At 35.2% G+C, this 19,947-nt stretch overlaps 2 protein-coding genes across 3 annotated transcripts in view; both read left to right on the top strand.

The window, feature by feature from the left end:
• Window positions 1-6,089, top strand: part of LOC124106412 (zinc finger protein 420) — a 73,053-nt gene extending 66,964 nt beyond the window's left edge. The window contains exon 4 of one of the 2 annotated variants that reach the window (XM_058585455.1): window positions 1,675-6,089. In XM_058585455.1, the coding sequence (XP_058441438.1) occupies window positions 1,675-4,838 (3,164 nt within the window). In that variant the 3' untranslated portion in view covers window positions 4,839-6,089. The remainder of the gene's footprint in view (window positions 1-1,674) is intronic. The other variant, XM_046464011.2, reaches the window with a different exon arrangement.
• The window catches only part of LOC124106413 (zinc finger protein 761-like), a 70,660-nt gene that overhangs the window by 21,847 nt on the left and 28,866 nt on the right, over window positions 1-19,947 (top strand).

Raw genomic sequence — 19,947 nt, 5'->3', positions numbered from 1 at the left:
TTAAATCTCCAACCACAATGTTTGTGGTCATGATAACTCTATTGAACTGTCGAGGGATGTGGGGTCCATGTAGAAACTCATTGGACCTATTTTCCATATCCACCTGTAGTACACATGGTGGTGTGGACTGGAGAATCCATCCCAATATTTACTAATGATCCTGATATGACGGGATGTTTTACAGATATTCACATTACACCCATCCATGTAACTGGATTTCATTATATTGGCTACAAAGAGCAGTTACCTCTATGCGGGTTCCATGATAAACATGCTGGCTGTTTAAAACTATCTTTTGAGGGAAAGAGTATATGGGGGACCTAGACCAGCCAATCATGCTGGCCCATGGGACTTAAGATTATATGTCAGGACAGTTATTAAAATAGTACGTTCTCATAACAAGCCAGTCATTTCCATGGAACATTTACCAATACCTTACTGCTCCAATTGTTCTGCAATAGAATTTTGTACCTTTCCTAAATGAATGAAATGTGCAAATGTCATGCCAGTACAACATAAAGTTTCTAGAAATAGTGATTATATTTTTGGATTGGTCTCCAAGAATTGGCAAAGGACATCCCTGTAAGGATGCCATGACTTCTGGCAGTTTTATTGGTAATGTTCTAACTTCCAGTGGAGTTGGTATTTTTAAAGATCTCTGGTGTTTAATTGTAGCCTGAGATTTTCTACATTATATAAATGGCCCTCTGCCTGACTTTGTAGGCTAGAATTGCAAATAGGTTTTCTGCTATGGCCTGTGAGACTGCATTCAATCTCCTTTTGCTTTAAACCTTGAAATATGTTTCAACATATTATGCATCGTGTATTATTGGAATGATATGTTTGCTACTAGTTCTTTTTTGTATCATGATAATAGGTTGTTGGGCCCTCAGTACAAGGATCCAGGATCCTTAAATAACTGCCCATCATTTGCATTTAAAAAATAAATAAGGGGGATACGCAGAAAATCACCTGTGAGCTGTGTGGGAACTAAAACAACATTGAAGCCATTAGGTAGGAAAGTCTTGTGTCTGGAAATCCCAGCAGAAATCCTGCTGTTTTGAGAATCTGTGGTTTATGTGGCTTCCTACATAGCTCCATTACAGTTCAGAACAGCATCAGTGATGGGCATGACCCATTAAGAGCGAAACAAACTGCCTACCCTCACCCATATCCTATTATTGTGTGAAGAAGAAAGTACAGAGACAAGAATCCTCCCACACTGAAATCTTAATACCTATGAATTCCCTTTGATCAATACTGCTATAAATACAGCAAGTCCTGGCTCTATCTTTGTTGGGTGCCACCCCCTTATGATTGGCTTAACCCATCATTGCACCAACTTTGTAAAACATTTCTTCTCTTTTGTGTATATATCATGGTTTTACTTTCATATGTTTTATTTCTCAGCCCACCCATCCCTCCAACAGAAACACCCATGTGGGATGTGAGCAAGAACATGTACTCTAATATGGTTTTGGTAGTTCTCACAATGTAATTTTGTCTGTACACTTTTACTTAGTTTATGTATTTCTAGAGTAATGGTGGCATTGTATTTATTAAACTGTTCTCCTGCTGATGTCCCGACAGTGCTATAATTTCATACGGTACATTTGCAAAATATATTCACCTCAGTCTATTAAGTAATACCAATTTTATTTATATTTATTTCAGCCATAACTTCTCATCATACTGAAGAATTTTCATCAGAGCGGGGCATAACATATTTATTACAAAAAGTAATAAAGGGAAGATATGGGAATTGCAACCTTGACTATTTACCAACAAGAAAATTATGGGAAATTATAAGTGAGAATGAAGTTCAAAAATCATATTATAAGGGACAAAACCAATTATCAGTGACTGTTCATAATGAAAATTTTACTGGTAACAGATATCAAGAACAATTAATATCTCAGAAAATACTTCCATTTATGCTTGTTACTTTTCAAGAACTCTGTATGTCTTTAAGAATAAATCTACAGCAATTTTGGAAGCATATATTTTCTCTGAAAGAAAATATGGAAAATCTGAGAAGAGATCTAGTCCATGCTTCAATTTTTAACTTGACCAATTTCAAATGTAGCTTTGAGTTAAACTTCCTTTGGAACATTTCTATAGACAAGAGATTTAAAACTAAAGGACTATCTTCTAAACATGATTATTTTGAGAGATTCTTTACAAAGTGTTCATTAGTCGACAATAAACAGATAATTCCTTCATGTGCTGAAGCATACAATTTTAACACTTGTGGGATTGTCCCTACTTACCCACTATTGTTTAATGAAAATTCAGATACAGATTTCTGGAAAACTTTCTACATATGTATTGAAACAAGTAACATCTTTATCCAGGTCTCTATCCCAGGTTATTACCAGCATATGTATATTACTGATAAAAATTATGAATATGAAGAGCCTCATAGAAAGTTTATCATTGGTCACAATGCCAGAAAACATCTGTATACTCATTTTCCAAAGATGTTTTGCAAAGATAAAAAGCGCGGTAGTTTTTCTCTTCAGTGCTTAAAACTTGTTACCGATCCAAATATTCATAAGCAAGACAAATCTTACAAATATGAGACATATGAAACAGCTCTTAATCCACTTGCAGTCCTCATTCAATACAAGAAAATTTGTACTGGGAAAGAACCCCAAAACTTTAAAAGTTGTATCAAAGTATCTGATTGCTCAACCCTTAGTAAATACCACATATACTACAGCAGTGATAAACCCTGCATGTTTAAAGAATATGACAAAACTTTTAATCAGAAATCACTCCCTGTCAAGCATCAGAGCATCCATGCCCAAGAGAAGCCCTGTAATTGTAAAGCAAGTCTCAAGTTTAACAATTTCTCAACCGTTTCTCAATCCTTGAGATTTCATAACAGTGACAAACTCTGCAAATGTAAAGAATGTGGCCAAGCTTTTAATCAAAGCTCAGTTGTTGTATCCCAGAAAATTGATGTTAATGAGAGCTCTGAGAAATGTAAAGAAAGTTCCAAAGCCTTACAACAAAATTCAACCCTTACTCCAAACCAAAGGGATCATTCTGGAGAGAAGACTTACAAATGTGAAGTATGTGGCAAAGCTTTTAATCGAAGATCTCTTGTTATTCAACACCAGAAAATTCATACTGGAGAGAAACCATACAAATGTAAAGAAATTGACAAAGTTTTTAATGAAAGATTACTGCTAACTGAACATCACAGAAAACATACTGGAGGGAAGCCCTACAAATGTAAAGAATGTAACAATGCTTTTAATCGAAAATCAGACCTTACTAAACACCAGAAAATTCATACAGAAAAGAAGCCCTACAAATGTAAAGAATGTAGCAAAGGTTTTAATCGAAAATCAGATCTTAATAAACACCAGAAAGTTCATACTGGAGAGAAGCCCTACAAATGTAAAGAATGTGGCAAATGTTTTATTCAAAGATCAGTACTTACATATCACCTGAGAGTTCATACTGGCGAGAAGCCCTACACATGTAAAGAATGTGGCAGATCTTTCAGGCACTATTCAAGCATTTTCAAACACCTGAGAATTCATACTGGGGAGAAGCCCTACAAATGTGAACAATGTGGCAAATCATTTAATCAAAAATATAATCTTGTTCAACACCAGATAATCCATACTGGAGAGAAACCATATAAATGTGAAGAATGTGGCAAAGGTTTTAATTATAGATCAGTGCTTGTTGAACACCATAGAATTCATACTGGAGAGAATCCCTACAAATGTAAAGAATGTGGCAAAGCTTTTAGGCGTCATTCCAGCATTATCAAACACCTGAGAAGTCATAGTGGAAAGAAGCCCTACAAATGTGAACAATGTGGCAAATGTTTTAGTCAGAAATCAAATCTGGTCCAACACCAGAGAATTCATAATGGCGAGAAACCATACAAATGTGAAGAATGTGCCAAAGTTTTTAGTCAAAGATCACTACTTAATGATCACCGTAGAATTCATACTGGAGAAAATCCCTACAAATGTAAAGACTGTGGCAAGGCTTTTAGGCAATATTCATGCATTTTCCAACACCAGAAAATTCATACTGGAGAGAAGCCCTACAAATGTAAAGAATGTGGCAAAGCTTTTAAGCAAAATTCAGCATTTACTAATCACCAGAGAATCCACACTGGAGAGAAGCCCTACAAATGTAAAGAATGTGGCATGGCTTTTGCCCGAAGATCAGCACTTACTAGACACCACAGAATTCATACTGCAGAGAAGCCCTACAAATGTAAAGAATGTGGCAAAGCTTTTAAGCATATTTCAGCATTTACTAATCACCAGAGAATCCACACTGGAGAGAAGCCCTACAAATGTAAAGAATGTGGCAAAGCTTTTAGGCATCATTCAAGCATTATCAAACATTGGAGAATTCATACTGGAGAGAAACCCTACAAATGTAGAGAATGTGGCAAATCTTTTAGGCATCACTCAAGCATTATCAAACACCAGAGAATGCATACTGGAGAGACGCCCTACAAATGTGAACAATGTGGCAAAACATTTCATCAGAAATCAAACCTTGTTCGACACCAGAGAATTCATACTGGAGAGAAGCCGTACAAATGTAAGGAATGTGACAAATCTTTCAGTGAAAGGTCAGTGCTTGTGGAACACCACAGAATTCATACTGGACAAAATCCCTACAAATGTAAAGAATGTGGTAAATCCTTTAAGCATCGTTCAAGCTTTATCAAACACCGGAGGATTCATACTGGAGAGAAGCCCTACATATGTAAAGAATGTGACAAAGCTTTTAATCAAAAATCAGGCCTTGTTCAACACCAGAGAATTCATACTAGAGAGACTAAATACGTTTAAAAATTGTTTGAAATGGCAACATTTTAAATGAAAGGTTCTTTCTTACTGACCATAGGAGAGTTTATTCTTGACAGAAGATCTATGAATGAAAACAATGTGGATGAACTATTAACAAAAAATCAGTCTTTCAATATCTCTAATGAATATAGATGCAAAAATCCTCAATAAAATTCTGTCAAATCGAATACAAAAACATATCAAAAAGATCGTGCACTATGATCAAGTGGGATTCATTCCAGGGATGCAAGGTTAGTTCAACATATGGGAATCAATAAATGTAATTCATCACATCAATAGATTTAAAGATAAGAATCATTATCATCTCTATAGATGCAGAAAAAAAACATTTGACAAAATACAACACCCCTTTAGGTTCAAACATTTGTAAAGGCTATCTACGCTAAGCCTCAGGCCAACATCATTCTAAATGGAGAAAAATTGAAGGCATTCCCTCTAAAATCTGGAGCAAGTAAGGGATGCCCTCTCTTACCACTTCTATTCAACACAGTTCTTGAAACACTGACCGGAGCAATTAGACGAAAGAAATTAAAGGAATAACTAAAGGACAAGAAGAACTTAAACTAGCACTATTTGCTGATGATATGATTTTATACCTTGAAGACCCAAAGAACTCCACCAGAAAACTTCTAGAACTAGTAAATGAATTCAGAAAAATAGCAGGATATAAAATCAACACCCATAAATCAAAGGCATTCCTGTTTATCAGAAACAAATCCTCTGAGAAGGACATGAGGAAAACTACCCCATTGACAATAGCCTCAAATAAAATAAGATACTTGGGAATCAACAAAAGAGGTGAAAGATCTATACAATGGAAACTACAGAACCCTAAAGAGAGAAATAGAAGAAGATCTTAGAAGATGGAAAAATAGACCCTGTTCATGGATAGGCAGAACTAACATCATCAAAATGGCGATATTACCAAAAGTTCTCTATAGGTTTAATGCAATGCCAATCAAAATCCCAACGGCATTTCTTGTAGAAATAGAGAAAGCAATCATGAAATTCATATGGAAAAATAAAAGACCCAGAATAGCAAAAGCAATTCTAAGCAGGAAGTGCGAATCAGGCGGTATAGCGATACCAGACTTAAAACTATATTACAGAGCAATAGTAACAAAAACAGCATGGTACTGGTACCAAAACAGGAGGGTGGACCAATGGTACAGAATAGAGGACACAGAGACTAATCCACAAAGCTACAACTATCTTATATTTGATAAAGGAGCTAAAAGCATGCAATGGAGGGAGGATAGCATCTTCAACAAATGGTGCTGGGAAAACTGGAAATCCATATGCAACAAAATGAAACTGAATCCCCTCCTCTCGCCATGCACAAAAGTTAACTCAAAGTGGATCAAGGAGCTAGATATCAAATCAGAGACTCTGCGTCTGATAGAAGAAAAAGTTGGCTCCGATCTACATATTGTAGGGTCGGGCTCCAAATTCCTTAATAGGACACCCATAGCACAAAAGTTGATAACAAAAATCAACAAATGGGACTTACTTAAACTGAAAAGTTTTCTCTCAGCAAGAGAAACAATAAAAGAGGTAAATAGGGAGCCTACATCATGGGAACAAATTTTTACTCCTCACACTTCAGATAGAGCCCTAATATCCAGAGTATACAAAGAACTCAAAAAATTAAACAATAAGAAAACAAATAACCCAATCAACAAATGGGCCAAAGACCTGAACAGACACTTCTCAGAGGAGGACATACAATCAATCAACAAGTACATGAAAAAATGCTCACCATCTCTAGCAGTCAGAGAAATGCAAATCAAAACCACCCTAAGATACCATCTCACTTCAGTAAGATTGGCAGCCATTATGAAGTCAAACAACAACAAGTGCTGGAGAGGATGTGGGGAAAAGGGTACTCTTGTACATTGCTGGTGGGACTGCAAACTGTTGCGGCCAATCTGGAAAGCAGTATGGAGACTCCTGGGAAAGCTGGGAATGGAACCACCATTTGACCCAGCTATTGCCCTTCTTGGGCTTTTCCCTGAAGACCTTAAAAGAGCGTACTACAGGGATACTGCTACATCGATGTTCATAGCAGCACAATTCACAATTGCTAGACTGTGGAACCAACCCAGACGCCCTTCAATAGATGAATGGATAAAAAAAATGTGGCATTTATACACCATGGAGTATTACGCAGCACTAAAAAATGACAAAATCATAGAATTTGCAGGGAAATGGATGGCACTAGAGCAGATTATGCTTAGTGAAGCTAGCCAATCCCTAAAAAACAAATACCAAATGTCTTCTTTGATATAATGAGAGCAACTAAGAACAGAGCAGGGAGGAAGAGCAGGAAGAAAAGATTAACATTAAACAGATACATGAGGTGGGATGGAAAGGGAGAGAAAAGGGAAATTGCATGGTAATGGAGGGAGACCCTCATTGTTATACAAAATTACATATAAGAGGTTGTGAGGGGAATGGGAAAATAAACAAGGAGAGATATGAATTACAGTGGATGGGATAGAGAGAGAAGATGGGAGGGGAGGGAGGGGGGATGGTAGAGGACAGGAAAGGTAGCAGAATACAACAGTTACTAATAGGGCATTATGTAAAAATGTGGATGTGTAACCGATGTGATTCTGCAATCTGTATTTGGGGTAAAATTGGGAGTTCATAACCAACTTGAATCTAATGTATGAAATATGATATGTCAAGAGCTTTATAATGTTTTGAACAACCAATAAAAAAAATTTAAAAAAAAAAGAAGAAGACCTTAGATGGAAAGATCTACCTTGCTCATGGATAGGCAGAATTAATATTATCAAAGTGACCATTCTACCAAAAGCACTATACAGGTTCAATACAATTCCGATCAAAATCCCAATGGCATTCCTCATAGAAACAGAAAATGCAATCCTGAAATTCATCTGGAAAAATAAGAGACCCAAATAGCTAAAGCAATCCTAAGCAAGAAGAGTGAAGCAGGTGGTATTGCTATACCAGACCTTAAATTATACTACCAAGCAATAGTAACAAATAGCATAGCACTGGCACCAAAACAGGCCTCAAGAGCAATGGTACACAATAGAGGACACAGAGACTAACTCACAAAATTACAATTATCTTATATTAGACAAAGTGCCAAAAAATGCACTGTAGAAAAGATAGCATCTTTAACAAATGGTGCTGGGAAAACTGGAAATCTATATGCAACAAAATGAAACTGAACCCCTGTCTCTCACTATGCACAGAACTTAACTCCAAATGGATCAAGGACCTAAGAATTAAACCAGAGACTGCATCTAATAGAATAAAAAGTAGATTCTAATCTTCATCACATGGGATTAGGCCCCAACTTCCTTAATGAGACTCCTATAGCACAAGAATGAAAACCAAGAGTCAATAAATAGGATGGATTCAAACTAAAAAGGTTTTTCTCAGCAAAAGCAACAATCTGAGGTGAACAGAGAGCCTACATTCTGGGAACAATTTTTTATCCCTCACATATCAGATAGAACACTAATCTCTAGGATATAATAAAGAATTCAAGAAGCTAAGCACCAAAACAAAAAGAAGAAAAAAAAAACCTATCAATAAGTTGGCCAAGGACCTGAACAGACACTTCTCAGAAGAGGATATACAATCAATCAACAAAACTATGAAAATATGCTCATCATCTCTAGCAATCAGAGAAATGCAAATCAAAACTATTCTAAGATATCATCTCACTCCAGTCAGAATTGCACCTATCATGAAAACAAACAACAAGTGTTGGTGAGAATTTACAGAAAAAGTTACACTCATACACTGCTGGTCGGACTGCAAATTGGTGCAGCCAATTTGAAAAGCCCTATGGAGATTCCTTGGAAATTTGGGAATGGAACCACCATTTGATCTAGCTATTCCTCTTCTTGGACTATACCCAAATGACTTAAAAATATTATACTAAAGGGACAGAGCTACTTCAATGTTTATAGCAGCACAATTCACAGTAGGTAAACTGTGGAGCCAACCTAGATGTCCTTCAGTGGATGAATGGATAAAAAGATGTGGCATTGATACACAATGGAATATTACTCAGCATTAAAAAAATCATGGCATTTTCAGGTAAATGAATGGCGTTGGAGAAGATAATGTTAGTGAAGTCAGCCCGTCCCCGCCCCGAAAAAGCAAATGCTGAATGCTTTCTCTGATATAAGGGGGGGGGGGTTAGTGCAGTAGTGAGTGAGAGCATGGGAGGATTAGATTAATTCTAGATAGGGAAGAGGGGTGGAAGGGATTAGCAAGGATGGTGGAATGTAATTGTCATCATTATACAAAGTACATGTATGAAGACTTGAATTGGATGTCAACATACCTTTTATACAAATGGAGGTATGAAAAATTTTGGTATATATTGTATTAAGAATTGTAATGCCAGTTAAAAGAACATGTATATTGGCATAAGTTGGCGAGAACATACTTTGTATAGAGATACAAAAATTGTGCTATATATGTGTCATAAGGAGTGTAATGCAAAAAAATAAATCTTTTTTTATTAATCTCTGGAGAATTCATACTGGAGAAAAGCCCTAAAAATTTAAAGAACATGGCAAAGCTTTTAGAAGTTGTTCAAACATCAAACTCCTGAAATTTCATACTATAGAGGAGCACTACACATGTAGCAAAAGTTCAAAGATCGCTTATTAAATATCAGAGAATTTGTAGGGGAGATAAGCTCTATAAATGAGAATATTGTTCAAATACATTTTGGATGATTCAACTGTATACCATATCAGAAGAATCAGCAGAGAAATTTTACATTTACTAAATAAAAATAATAAAGAGAAAAATCTCCATCAGTTGTTCACATCTTACTCAGCCCCTGAGAATTCATACTGGTGAGAGTTGGTACAAGTGGAAAGAATGAAACAAATTTTTCTCCATTTCCAAAACTTTACCAAACATAAGGGAATTCATAGTGCATAGAAACTCTAAAAAACATTAAAAAAATAAGCCTATATTCAAATTGAAACTTTCTTCATCTTAAACCTCATTCTGTATTAAATTTTGAAGACATTTTTTTCCCAAAATACATGCCTATATATAGATAACACCAAAATATTTACCACAAATACAAAACCTTGAAAAATATTAAAAGTAAAGTCTTATCAAGTCCTTATATTTTAATTGACTTAAGAATTTGTACGAGAAGGCATTTAAGTATAGAAAGTGGGATATTGCATTTATATTTTGTTTAAAATTTATATAGCATTAGCTAATGTGGTAGAAATAATTAAATCCTCATAGTTTTCATACTGTACTGTGGATATTTCATTTCTGATTGAGAATAAATCATAAATTAAAGATGATTAAGTGTCTTCGTTTCTGGAAATTGGAGTAAACCTATTTTTTATGCTCTATTAAATCAGAGGAAGACCTATCCCAATAATTTTTAACCTGTATATTTTTTGAGATTTTATAATGTTAATTTTTTTTCTTTTTTTGTAATGTGGACAGAACTCAGGGTAGCTTAGCCATTAAGTGATGTCCCCAGTCTTCAATTTTTTTTTTTTTTTTTTTGAGGCACATTTCCTTATGGCCTTGGTAAGTTGCTGAGGCTGCTCTTGAAACCTCGACTATCTTTCCTGAAGCCTCCTTGATCACTGCAGTAATAGGCATCTGCCATCATACCCTGGTATTTATAAATTTTTAGTATAACCATGTTATTGTGGAATTTGTTACTAAATAAAAGTGAATGTTAGCTTGCTAATCCGTGTCATGTATTGAATCATGTTACTGTCTTGGCATTCCATTTTACCAAAGATTCTATGTAACAGTAAAACATACTAAATAGTGACATAACATCTCTACCAATTATTCTAGAAAACTTAAACTCACTTATTTGGGGAATACAATTTGTATAAGTCAGATTGTTATGCATTTCTACTGCTTGTCATTATGGAAAAATGAAGGATATAGAGGCCACTGCATGTCTGGAGAGTCACACATCCTCCTAATAAGAGGGATTATGAATACCCCAGAAACTAGGAGTCACCGATTCATATTCTGTGGAAAGGAGGGTCACTGATGCTTTCACTGGTATCTGTAGTGCACTAGCCCATTTTGGCAATTGGAATGTCTGGTAACCAAAAATACTGAATAAAGCATGCAATTCTTCATGAAGTCTATAAGAATAAACTGAGAAGATTGACTGGATTGACTTTAGAAAGAGAGCCCAATATGAAACTACCTGTTTGGTGTTAGACAGGCAGACAGGAAGGAACTCTAACCAATAACATGTAAAATAATGGTTGTAACACAAGAGATAGATATGCATAGAATAATTTGAAACTCCTACATAATTTGTTTCACTAGATTTTTTTATATTTAGATATGTTTTATTCTACATATAATTTGTAATGCTTATTATGTTTTTAGAGTATAAGATATATGGCATGGCATGAGCTCACAAAGCTTCTATACAATTTAATTCTAATAGGTCTGGATTATTATTGTTGTTGTTACTTTCAGGTCTTACAGGCACAGGAACACATGCTACCACACAAAAACAAAATTCTTATTCAAATAATCCACTAGACTATGTACGAGTCTTATTTGAAAAGTAAAATAACTAAAATGTATCCTATATTTTCTCCATGTGTTAATCCTTTGGTCAATAAAACCCTCAGGAATATTAATTAAATTTAAATTGATTGAGAAATAAAAGTAATGCAAAAAAATATTGAGAATCTTTTAAACAGAAATAATGGTTGTGGTTCTTGATTATTATTTTCAGCTACATAATTGTCACAGCTATGCTTCTCTCCAAAGGATATGGTTCTACCTTTTTTTGTTAATCTCTACCCCTTGTCATCCTGCACAGGAAACTTTAAAAAATAATTTACATGTAAGAAGCCAAGCATTAAAGAAGCCAATCCCAATAAACCAATTCTCAAATGTTCTCTGTGATAAGTGGATGCTGGTCTGTATTGAGGGTGGGCTGGTGAGAATGAGAGAACTTTGGGTAAAGGGGAGGGAGAAATGGGGAGCGATATGGAGGCAGGAACAATGGTGGAATGAGATGATCATCATTACCCTAGGTATATGTATGACTGCATATGTGGTTTGACTCTACATCATGTAACAAAGAAATGAAAATTTGTGCTCTGTTTGTGTACAATGAATTGAAACAGGTTCTGCTACCATGTGTAACTAATTAGAATAAATAAAGAATCAAAACAGATGTATTCTAAATATGATGAGTGTGTGATTTCAGAGAGAGTTAGTATAACTTCCAGAAACCATAATAAGATGTTTAGTTTGAAGGAACATCTGCATTATATTGCCTTGATTTATTAGAGGCATTTTCCCAGGAGTGAAGAAAAAGCAAAAAACATCTTTATCATTATCGGTTTAAAAAGTATCCCATTCTATTTAGTTAATGAACATCTTATTTTATTTTTTTTTTAAAACCATAGTTTCCAAGAAAAAATAAAAATAGAGAAAAGAAAACATGAAAGATTTTCGCAGTCCATGTGCCTGCCATGACCTTTGCACTTCCTTGATGAAACATCTTAATAATGCTGTGAAGTGTACTTGAGGGGATCACTAGATTACACAGGTTTTTAGAATAGAGTTTTCTGAGTTCTAACTTTTATTTAAGTATCCTTACTGGGAAGATTTTAAAGTCACGGCCATCCCGAGGATGATGTGGCTGGCATTTCCCAGTTAGGGCTCTGAAAATCTACCTTGACAGTTACCAGCTAGTTGGCTTCAGGTGTTGATGTTTCCCTGATTTGTAAGTGTATTTTCTTCTCTTGTTTGCCTATCAATTTCACCTTTTTTTCTTGATTCCATATTATCACTAAATTAAATTGTATCTCATGTTAAGGTAGTGTCTTTAAGTTTCTCTTGGATCTGATCTTCCAAATTGAGTATGTCCACATGTATGTAATTACATACACATGCTTGTATTATACAATTAAAGCAGTATTTTTAGCATGTCTGTCACCTCAAATATTTTTTATTTGATGAGGAGAAAATTGAGAATGCTTTCTTTCCTTTGAATGCATAATGCATTATCAATAGCTATAGGTACCCTACTATATATTTGCCCCTCTCTGACCTCTGGTTTTATGTCTTTCCATATGCTTTTTTTCTCCTTTCCATGTTACCAACATGATTCTATACACTATGATATGATATGTAGCAAAGTTTGTAGTCACATCAGACTGATGGCACCCATTGATTTTGGACTTTCAGCCTCCAAAATTCTTAGTTACTTTTTTTAAATTATAAAGTAAGCACTCTTGGGTATTTTCTTATAGCAATAGAAAATGGACGTTTACAGTGTCATTCAACATTATAAGAATTGTTTTGTACTTATCTGTAAGATTAGACTGTATATTTACCTGCCTAGCTGTATATGGGTTAAGATACTCTGTTTAATCATTTTATTTAAGCTTGATGGCTCTATTAGCATTTCTTAAGGAGTTTTTTTTTTTTACTTACACTAAACTTCTCAACATAGAAATATGAAGCAGATTTTTCCAGGTATAAAATTATTGGTTGATAGATTTTGTTTAAAAAGTTTATCATGTCCTCCCACTGCCTTCCAATGTCCATGGGTTCTGTAGAGATATCAGCTAATTTTGGATGTTCTCTTGTATATAAGACAGCACTTCCACTCCCAAGTTGTTTCTCTCTCCACTTTTTTTTTTTTTTTTTTGGTAAATTAACTATAGACAATTCCAGAAACCACAATTCATGAGTTTTAAATTGCACAGTGTTCTGAGTATAATAATTGAAATGTCACACTATCTCACCTCCTCCCACCTGGGTTGTGAGTCACTGCTTTCTCCAGCATTTTCATGCCTTTTATACTGTTTATAAAAGTTCCTTCGTATTAGACACCATCACAATCTTTGTTATAACATTGATCGTCATGGTATTGGTGTACTTGTGCTGAGATAAAACTTTTATGTTTTATTTTGTTGCATTGTTAGCAACTTGGGAGCCTGAGAATGCAAGAAAGATCTTGACCCTTTACTATCTGAAAACATGATTTCCCCTGAGAACCTTATCCCATAATTTGAGATGTTATTAGTGACCCACAACTGTGACTGGCCTATATCACATAATCTGAAGAGAATGTACCAGTTACTAGAAAATTAAATCTACTTCATTGTAATGCCAAAATATCCAACCAGGAAGAAAGTGGAGACTGATTTCCATAGCTACATGTTGTATGCCAGTTGTTACTTTTATAAATTGCTGAATTGTAAAAAAGCAGACATTTAAGTTCCTGATTTCCTGGATTGATCCCAGTTCATTCAGCAACACAAGGTAACCCCATGGCCAGCATAACCTGAGGGGCTAGATGTCAGTTCCTGGGGACAAAGAGGAACCAATGGAGCCACTCATTTTGTCAACAAGGACAATGCTATAAATCTCACCCATCACAAAATTAAGCCTCCATACCAAATACTCGATAAAAAAGTATGTATTTTTAGTGATCCTGGACTAACTTACCTGAACCTCTACATGTAGATGTTTCCTTCCTGAAAATGTTTATCTCAATGTAATAAAGTTACATAGTATGCCCAAATTATGGGGTCACTTATTTCAAAGAGATTTTCATTGTGTACTTATTTACTGTAAATAAACTTTGTTTTATGTAAAAACTATTTGTTTTTGCTTTGTTTCTGGGGTTCATACTCATGGCATAACACATGCTTTGCAAGTGCTCTATTACTGAGCTACACCCTCAGTCTAGTGATAAAGATTCAATTTTAATTCTGCAAAGAAAGTAGGTCATTGAGATTGGTAACAAAATCATCCAGCCAAGTTCATAATTGTCTGCTTAGAATTTTTTCCCCTAACAATAAAATATGGTTCTCCAATACCAGCAAAACATTAAGGGGCTATGTCTCATTAACTGGGGAAACATCAAAACTACTCATGCCTACAGGAATGACACTTCCATCCCCATCTATAGATGTTTAGGCAGCAAGGCCTCTCCTATATGTGGGCACCTGGCACAACCAAAGCTCATTCTATTGTGAAATGAAGGCACACATATGTCAAAATTTCTTCTTCCTGTCTTGCAAAATTCAGGAAAATAGTGTCCAGAACCTGATGTGACAGTTTCTCTTTGATACACACATGAACATTGATGCACGTGTCCCATACTAAATGACTTGGGGAATGATGAAGTAAAATTCTTTCAGCACTGTTGGCACACTTACAAATTAGCACCAACTGCTGTAGTGACTCTGTTTTTTACCTCATTATTCTGGGATTTGGGGCAGGTACTTATTGCCATTTTGGCAATTGTACATCCCAGCATGGGAAGGCAGAGCAGCTTAGCCTCACAGAAAATAAAATTCCACGTGCTGATTTTAGCAGGTCAATTACAGACTATAATCAAATGAGATCTCCTAAAAAGACTTATTAAATAAGAAGGAGTCTCTAGTCCATCTCTAAATGACAATTCTAGAAGGGATTAAACAGTAAGAAATTAAAAGTTTAAGCCCCACTCTGCCAAGAGTACCTGCAAAAGGCTTCAAAAGACACACTTGTAAAATTTTGTTTTCCTGAGATTCTTTTTTTCTACTACAGTATGATTCCAAACAATGTGTAAAACTATAAGCATATATAAAAAAGTGAAAATATTTAATCTATGTTCACTTATTAGGTGTTGCAAAGGTTATTCAAGGTCATTTAGCTTTATTGTTACTTTCTCCCCCCTCCTAACACATAAATACCTCAATTTTTTATATTCTTCTCTTTTCCCTCTTTCTTTAAATTTTTATGTGAAACATTTTTTGATTCACAAATGCTCCACGACTCCTAGATTGAATAAAACACATGTATACTGGAAAATATAAAAAAAGTCCTATTTTTATTTCTCCATGAGCTATGTGAATAAACAAAACACATACCTCAGAACACAGTTTAATTCAAACATAAACCAAGAATACATAAAACACTTTTCCACTGTACTGATCAAACAGATTTATCTATGGTAATTTGGGAACTTTAGGTTAAATATTAAAGTATTAAGTCATCTCATGCAAAATTGAAGGAAATTGTAGAGTCCAGGTCATACTATTACATAGATAAAAATATATCTGGAAGGTATATAAATAGTCACACTTGAATATTATTTGTGCTTTTTTTGGCTTATGATATTTTCATTGTTCTTTTTAATTCATCAGGGAGATAGAGGTACTGCAATTTTTATACACTTAATGAAGTATCTTATTTACTTTGAAATACTATAAAGATAATTGTAGAGCACAAAATAAAAGGAAAATGATGAGTGTGGGGAGTGGAGATGTGAATCAGGGTGTCTGATTACCTCATGTTTGTGCTATGCTTGTGCTGAGATTTCCTCTGTGTAAAAGTACAGGGTTAACATTTCCCATTTGCTAAGGCAACTTGGTATCTCTGGGCAAAGGTCCCAAAGACATTAGTTTTAACCTTGAGATGGAAACATTGACTCCTAGAGTCAAGAGAATTCTGGGCATAGTAAGATAACCATAATGCTTCTTCAGCACTTTGACCTTCAAACATGTCTGCTAGCAAAAACTTTCTCACAAAAGAACGTTTTTATGATAAAACCTATATGATAAACATAGTGACAGTGCTGTGTCACTGTTCTTAATCAGAGTTCAGTTTCCCACCCTATCTTTCTTTTCTCTCTAAATGTTTGTTTTTCTTAATTCCATGTCACCCTCACCAGTTTCTGGATTAGAAGCTACACAGGTCGATGCTGATGAGAATTACTGAAGACTCAAAATGGCAACTTATAATGAGTTTTATGCAATTGTCTCTGCCTTGTTAACCTTTTGTAGTGTCATAACTTTTACATAAAAATTTAAGAATGTTATTTTTAAAAATTTCTGCACTGCACATATGGCACATTGTAACAGAAGTCTTGTGTGTTCTGCGTATAAATTTTGAAATTCAGTATTTTATTGAGATACCACAAATGCTTGTGAATGAGTGAGAATAATGCAGAATTCACCTCTCCTCATCTATTTTCAGAAAGCAGGAAGCAAGGTTATTTGCCCATTTAGGGTTAAAGTGTCATTTTCAACAAGAAAGAGATCACTTATGAAGGAAAAATGAGGAATTGAAGGCTGCCCAGGTTCGAAGCCCATGTGCCAGACATCGTTTTGAGTTCTGCATGGATGGCCTAGGCTGGACTTCCGATATTTAGGGAATGCCAAGTAAGGTGAGAGGCCATGTCCACCAGCATGTTTCTATGAAACTGATATTCTGGGTTAAGGGTGTATGTATTTAAACCTGATAGATATTGCCAATATGTATTCCAAGGAGCAAGTACATTTCACTCTGCCTTCACCAATAATGAACACTGTTTATATTTGCCAATCACATATGCAAAAACTGATGTTGATGAATAAATTTGTTTATTTTCAGGGTGAGGGAAGTATAAGATCTGAGAGAGAGGAACTGAATCTAATTGTCTAGTGATAAACAACTGGGTCCCCCCACCCCCTGCTCCAGGCCATCTTTTTTTATTTATTTACAGCCTGAATTCTTATCTAGTACAGATATGTTCTTACATCTATAAACATCCCTCCCATGAGGCTCTTTCATATTTTACATGGTTGCCCCATGAGATCATTCCTGCTTTCCTGAGTATACTGGATGCTATGAAGTAACTCCACAGCAAAACACCATCATTATTCTGTGTCAAATGCCAATTAAATGATTTCTAACCTTTTACCAATCCCATTGGAAAGCATTATATTTGACTGGTATAACACAAACAAATTTGTAGCTGACATGACATCAAAATGTTTGCTTAAATTTGAGAGCAGCAAGCTCATTTCTTATGACAGTAGCTTCCAAAGCATTTAATTTAGTCTCAATCTTCTAATCAATGTTTACCTGACTGTAAGTAGGATAAATAGGATGAACACAGGTCTGCTTTTAAACCACAAGCATGTTTATTGTGGGACCAATTTGTAGGCTTTGGAAGTATTTTGAGAAATAAAGAAAATGAGCCTTTTGAAAGTCTTGGGACAAGGCTGTAGCAGATGTCAAAATAGAAACCAAAATAGATATCAAAGTAACTACTTGAGGTACAATAAAACCTACTGAACACCAGGGTCTAGTTATCTAGGGTTAGGGTTAGGGTTAGGGTTAGGAGTTGGGCATCCGTTTTAGGAGTTGAACTCCAGCATCAGAATACCATGGATCTGAAATATTAGCTGCAGGTAAAACAAAAGAGTGTTGGTATAATACAAGTTCTCCCTTTCTTATATTATACGTAGGGATGCATTTCATCACATTACATCTTTTACACATTGCATGATATCTTTCTTCTTTTTTACTTTTCCAAAAATTAAAACATAAATAGGATGGAGACAGGTCTGCAGACCATAGCAGGGGGTTGCTTTACAGCTCCTATCAATAAAATCAGGCATGGGACCATTTGTAATTGATAAAGTCTGAGGCAGCTATTAAATGCCAAAAATCTTTTTGCCTGCTACCACCAGTGAAAGTCAGGACATTACCAACAAATCCTCCAGGAGTCATGGAATTTTGACAGAGCTGTTTCTTATCAATTCTGGGAGACCAATCCAAAATATATCCATTATTACCAGGAGCTTTATGGTGTACTGGAAAGACATTTGCACATTCCATCCATTCAGGAAAAGTACCAAGTACTATTTCAGAACAATTAGGGCAGTAAGGTATTGGTGGATGCTCCGTGGGAGAACACTGGAGGGGAGTCCCATTTTATTAACTGCCCAGACATATGATCTTAAGTCCAGGGCCAGTGTGTTTAAGTGCCCTGAATCCCACATATGATGTCTTTTCCCCTAAGGCTACTTTTAAACCACAAGCATGTTCATTGTGGGACCAATATGTAGGTAAATTCCCACCATATGCAGTATACTTAAATCCAATTGAATGTACAGGTATAATGTGTTTGAAAAACATCCCATCTTATGAATATCATTAGTAAATACTGGAATGAATTCTGCAGCCCACATAGCTGGATGTACTAAAAGTGGTTCTGGAAATAGACCCAGTAAGTTTTCCCATGAACTCCACTTACCTCAAAGCTCAATAAAGCCAAAATAGTCACAATATGGTGGTTGGAGACTTCACACTTCTCTGTTGTTTGACTATATGTTCAGCCTGATGCATCAGGTTAGTCAGTTGCCTGTACTGTGGCTCAAAATCTTTCATGGTGGTGGTGACCAGTATATTCATGTACCCAGAAAGGATGAGTTTCAGTTTCCTGAAAGGTACAAGCATGACCTTTGCCCCATATTGTTATGGAATCTGGTTTATTTCATTGTCGTGTTTGTAAGTTTCTCCACCAGACTAAGCCCGATAGGCCTACTCTAGTAGAAGCCATGTGTTGCTGAGAAGGAGTGAGAACTTTGACAACATGATTTATAAATAAAAATTAAAACAGAGCATGATTTAAATGATTTTGTGGGGTTCTATCTACCCTTTTTTGTTTTTGTAAAGTTGTTGAAAAGAAGAGCTGCCATAAGCTGGAGTATTGTTAGATTTAAAATTTAGAAAACAGCCCCCAGCAAGGTATAATATATTTAAACAATAAGAAACTACTTAGTGAGTATTTTCCCTTGGCCAGGAAGATGAGCAAAAATCACCTTTAGGAATGTGTTTATCAATATAATCAAGGTTGTTGTTAAGCTGAAAAGAGCAGTGAAAGAAGACTAAGCTCCCATCAATTGTATGACTTAACTTTTGTCTTTAGTAATAAGCTAAACAATGAAATTATGAAATTGGGTCTGTATGAATACTGAAAGTCAGTCTTATATCTTGTTTGTCCTTGATGGCCTTATTATCTTAACTTAGGTTGTTATATTAGAAATTTTAATTGTGTAAGACATTAACAGGAAATAGTTGTAAAGTTTAAAAGGAAAATACAAAATGAAATTAACAAGAGAAAAAATATTTAGTTTTTCAGATAGCTGTAAACCAAGGAACTTATTTTTTATAATTCTAAACCTTTACTTAATTATGTATAGTATTTTTGCTTAAGATTACAGTAATCCTTACAACAAAAAAGCACATCCTGAACTTATATTTGTTATTTTAGGGGATAACTTAGTTG

This window comes from Marmota monax, unplaced genomic scaffold (assembly GCF_021218885.2).
Source record: "Marmota monax isolate L192 unplaced genomic scaffold, Marmota_monax_Labrador192_F-V1.1 WCK01_AAM20220418_F8-fsc00798, whole genome shotgun sequence".
Classification (NCBI taxonomy): Eukaryota; Metazoa; Chordata; class Mammalia; order Rodentia; family Sciuridae; genus Marmota; species Marmota monax.
This window is presented reverse-complemented; position numbering and strand designations above follow the sequence as displayed.